This window comes from Oryza glaberrima, chromosome 7 (genome assembly GCF_000147395.1).
Source record: "Oryza glaberrima chromosome 7, OglaRS2, whole genome shotgun sequence".
NCBI classification, from domain to species: Eukaryota; Viridiplantae; Streptophyta; class Magnoliopsida; order Poales; family Poaceae; genus Oryza; species Oryza glaberrima.
The window spans coordinates 8562982-8568267 of NC_068332.1; the positions used below are offsets into that span (position 1 = coordinate 8562982).

At 46.0% G+C, this 5286-nt stretch overlaps 1 protein-coding gene across 1 annotated transcript; it reads left to right on the forward strand.

The window, feature by feature from the left end:
* The first annotated feature begins 499 nt into the window (after positions 1–499).
* Positions 500–2637, forward strand: LOC127780544 (xyloglucan O-acetyltransferase 1-like). Its single transcript, XM_052307462.1, has 2 exons — positions 500–773; positions 1327–2637. The coding sequence occupies exons 1-2, from the start codon at positions 550–552 to the stop codon at positions 2423–2425; spliced, it is 1323 nt and encodes a 440-aa protein (XP_052163422.1). The 5' UTR covers positions 500–549; the 3' UTR covers positions 2426–2637.
* The last annotated feature ends 2649 nt before the right edge of the window (positions 2638–5286 follow it).

The following is a 5286-nucleotide window of genomic DNA, read 5'->3' on the forward strand; positions in this document are numbered from 1 at the left end:
ACTGGTAGACTAGGTCAAAGCTATCGGTGACGTGCTTCAATTAGGGCCCGATTGAGATAGGTTCATCAGTGACAGCCATTTGCCCAATTGAGATTACTTTTTACATCAGTGACTTCTAACCTGTGACGGACGCCGTGTCCGATTGAGATGGGGCTTACCGTCCGATTGAGATGAGGGTATCTGTTATAGTGAAATAGTTTTCTTGTATTGGGGCAATTACATTATTGGCAATATGTAGTATATGATGTGGATCATATTAGGATGACAATCACCACTAAGAACTTGCTCTAAACCCGCATTCCCTCGATGAGCCATCGCTTGTTCTTATACTATTTAATTCGGCCTGAGCGGCACAATTAATTTGAAACAGCTAGCATAGGTCAACCAGAGGCAATACTTAACTGAACGTAAGATAAACTAATGTTTCCAATGTTTAACTCGTCTACTATATGTAGTACACGCCTACACGGAGCTACATGATTTCACCCTTAAGCAACCATAACCCCTTCTAGTATAGTTAGCTTAGTGCAGTGACTAACTTAGCTTGAGATGGGAGGGTACCAGGCAGTACTGGATCCAGACAACCAGAAGCCATCCAGCAAAAATCCAGGCTACTTCCTGTCCAAACACACCTGCGCTTGGCTCGCCAGCGGCTTCGTTTTGTTGGCTCTCCTCCACCTCCTCTGCTGCGCCCCGGCCGGCACTCGACCAGCGGCGGCCTTCTCTCCTCTGCTCCAGTACATCAACAACACTTACTCCTTCGTCTCAACAGTGTAAGTTTAAGTTCATTTACATCCAAGAAAACTCCATTTGTTTTTGTCAAACAAAATATAACTTCCGCTTCTACACCAACTAAGAATGCATATATACACGTTGAGAATTTGAACTCTAGTGAGCAGGGGTGGATCTAGCAGGGCGGCAGGGTCTCAAGCCTCCAGTACTACTGGCGTGAGAACCATGGAAGCCACCCCTCGAAACCCCCACTAAATTTTTATTTTTGTTCTATAAGTAGATGGAAAGGGGTTGTAACTTTGTCTAGTTTCTTCACATCCTCCTGTTATATCTTTTTAGATCCGCCACTATTGGTAAGTGGAGCTAGCTCTCGGGTAGGTCAGGCTACCGCCAAACTCTGTCTTTGCCGTCTTCACTATCGATAGCTATCTAGTATATTATCGAAAAACGTTATTAGTTGTCCGAGCTCGATAAAAATTAGTCTGTTATCAAAAAAACGCTATTTGTCGTTCGGGCTCGATGGTGCCACTAGCTAGATCCGCCATTGCTGATGAGTGGAGTCATGCAGTCACGAAGTTATTGGTTCTTTTGCAGGCCGGGAGTAGGGAAGAGCTGCAACTACTCGGATGGGAAATGGGTGTGGGCGCCGGGGCACGTGCTGCGGTACAACGCCACAAGGTGCAACGTGAAGGCGACCCACGACTGCATCCGCAACGGCCGCCCCGACACCGGCTACCTCGACTGGCGGTGGCAGCCGGCGGCGGCGGGCTGCACGCTTCCGGCGTTCGACGCCGGGTCGTTCCTCGCGGCGGTGCGCGGCAAGCACGTCGCCTTCATCGGCGACTCCATGGCTCGCAACCAGGCCCAGTCCCTCATCTGCCTCCTCACCGCCGCCTTCCCCTACCGCCTCCAGTACCGCGCCACCGGCGACCCCGGCAAGTACAACCTGTGGCGCTACGCGTTCCCGTCGCACGCCGTGACGGTGTCCTACTACTGGGCGCCGTTCCTCGTCAGGGCGGAGGGCAAGTCGGTGGACGACAGCGTCCCCCACAACTACGTCCACCTCGACGAGCCCGGCGAGCGGTGGTCCGCCGACGCCGCCACCATCGACGTGGCGGTGCTCGCCGCGGGCCACTGGCTGATGAACGGTGCGATCTACTACAACGGCAGCGAGGTGTTCGGCGTGCACAACGCGCCCGAGGAGTTCGCCAACCGCACCAAGGTCGGCTACGCGTGGCCGCTCCGGCTGGCGTACCGGACGGCGATGGAGCGGCTGGTGGGCGCGTCGCGGGGGACGCCGCGCGACATGGTGCTCGCCACGTTCTCGCCGTCGCACTTCGAGGGGAGGCCCGTGCAGAGCCCCACGGCGTGCACGAGGATGGAGCCGTACAGGGAGGGGGAGAAGGAGCTGGAGTGGGTGTTCAGGGAGATCAGGGACGTCGTCTACGACGTGGCGGCGGAGGCGAGGCGCGGCGGCGGTGGCGGCGAAACGACGGTGAGGATCGAGGTGCTGGACGTGACGAAGCTAGCGTCGATGAGGCCGGACGGGCACCCCGGCGTGTACATGAACCGTGACCCGTTCGCGAACGGCGTGGATGAGAACATGTTCTCCGATTGCCTCCATTTTTGCCTGCCTGGCCCGGTAGATACCTTCAACGAGATACTTGTGCAACTCCTCAAGAAATGGCGGTGAGAACATGTGGCAGCTCGATCGATCTCACCATGTTAGATCGTGTTTTTGTTTGTGGAAAATTAATTACCGTAGGAAAGGCTTCCTACAAATGTTAGGTCCTGTGTGTATGGTGCAACGCCATCAGCCCGTTATAGCATGATGTGTGGTGGTGTATAGCATGATGTAGTAGTTGAGACCAAAGTAGAACATTTTTTGAAAAAAAAAACATATATTTTAATAAACTGGTGAATAGTTAATATTTAAAAGAAGAGGGCCCAGAAGTGTTTTTAGTTAGTGTGGTTTTTTTACAATGGCACAACTCAGGACGCACACTCATACATACCACACTTACACCACAACAACACACGTACATACACGTGTGCGCATCCTAACACACGCTAAGATTAAGATTGGAGGCATTAGACCTCAGTGCATGGGAAACGTACAGTTCCATTGAACGCGCACGCGTGTGTACCCTATTTCTAGTCGGAGAGTGGATTCTAATAGCTCGAGTGGACGTCCATCCGTTTATTGTATGTTAATTAGATGGTTACGAAAATTTTTCCAAAAAACTGAGAAGATAGATCAATATGTAATATATCACTCCACAAACATGCAAGTTCAAATTCAACTTCTACAAGTTGTAACAAAAATAACAAATTTAATTGTAAATATACATATAGTAATTTGAGTTTTGTTTGTTATTTTTGTTACAATTTATATAAGTTGAATTTCAACTTGTATGTTTGTGGATTGATATATTACATATTGATCTATCTTGTCCATATTTTTTAAACTTTTTTCATATCCATTTAGATGACATGCAATAAACGGGTAAATGTTCAATCGAGATTGCCCACGAGTTTCTAGTTGAGACTGCCCTCCAAGGACTGTCCCGAAGAAAGAAGGGAAAAAACCCGTCGAGGCGAGCTCCCACGAGCCAACCGAGCTAAGCTCAGCCCTCAGCTAGTGTGGTTTATAGTACCTGCCATGTTGAAAGTTTTGCTATATGTACGCATCAGAAGCCTTAACATTTTGATTATGGTTCGCTGAGACGTGAGCTATTTACATAAAGTAGATTGCTGTAGTCTGAAGTACAATGGTGTGGCACAGTTTTAGGCTAGTGGAGTGGTACCGTTGTAGTGTTGTGGCTTGTGTGGCTGCAAGTTGTTACTTATTACCACTACTACGAAATACTCCCATATTTATCTTATATAAGTTATTTTTGTTAGATCAAAGAGAAGACTTCACTGGGCCTGTTTAGTTCGCGAAAAGAAAAATTTTAGGTGTCACCGGACATTTGACCGGATGTCGAAAGGGGTTTTCGGATACGAATGAAAAAACTAATTTCATAACTCGCCTGGAAACCGCGAGACGAATCTTTTGAGTCTAATTAATCCGTCATTAGTAAATGTAGGTTACTGTAGCACTTATAGCTAATCATGGACTAATTAGATTCAAAAGATTCGTCTCGTGATTTCCCCCCTAACTGTGCAAATTGTTTTTTAATTTATCTTTATCTAATACTCCATACATATGCCCAAATATTCGATGTGATGTTTTTGGGAACTAAACAGGGCCTTAGTGTCCGTGTAGGTTGGGAAAAATCAAGATAAGTCTCCCGCATACGTAACAAAGAAGCACTTTACTACACAAATTTTGACAATTTGACCCTTTGTAAAAACTAATTATACAAATGAATCGTAGCCAAAACTTATTTCAAAAATGACTCTTTTGTTTAGCGCAAAATCCCATGGCGCTGAACTTAGACACCTCAGCGCCAAATAGCATGGCGTTGAATGCACGTTGGTATACCGACTTAGACTCCCATCTACAGTTGCATGGCATTTAGCGCCAATTGACGTGGCGCTGAGGTGTCTGAGTTCAGCGCCATAGGTTTTGGCGCTGAATAAAGAGTTATTTTTTAAATAAGTTTTGACCACGGTTGATTTGTATAATTAGTTTTTTTTTTGTAAAAGGTCATTGTCTACATATATGCGGTAATTGCGTTGTAGCTAGGCCAGGGTAGTAGGGTTACATGAGGATTAATTTGGATTTTTATTTTTTATGTGATAATCACTATAAAACGGAGGAAGTATAGTAACTGTTAATATGTATTTTACTTGGATCTTTTTGACAAGAGAAAAAGTTCGTATAAACTAATCAAGCTACAATGTGCCATTACGAGATGATTTTATGACACAATCTTCTATGCGCACATTATATCTCACAGTAACTTGATCGAGATTCCGAATTATCACAAGGGTCGATTGTTAATTGGAGGTCGACTTCCAAGAGTTGAGATTCTTGGAGTCTTAATTAGCTGCACGGGCCGTTCGATGAAACATTGACCTCAGTTCTGTTTTCTGAGTAGTAGTGGAGTACTATTCTTTTCTCGCACAGATCTCCATGCATCAAATTAATCGTTCAACTCGCATTTAATCTGCTCTTAGATTTGAGTGAAATAAGGACGTTCGAGATTGATCATGCGTTAAGGTGGACCATTTTGACCAGGGAGTACCGGAGTACTCCAGTACTCACTCCAATTGGATCTGAAACTGACCATGACTTTTTAAGCCACAATTTTAACGAACCCACAGTTAGGACTGGCTCAATTTATGGCTGGCTCGGCTCGATTGAATTTATTAATGCTCTCAGTTAAGGTTTTAATAACTCGCTAAGTTCAACTTGAATTTATCTAGCGAGATGCTCATGAGCCAACAAACCAAATGCAGGCAGCGGGCCAAGTGCATCAAGCAGGTAGCAGCAGCATCATCCCCACGGATTAAGATCCTCAAACTTAAGTCAAATAATTTTGAATCACTGATATGTTGGTTTTTTCTAATGGATTCACATGACAATGACTCTAAAGTCATCTGAGC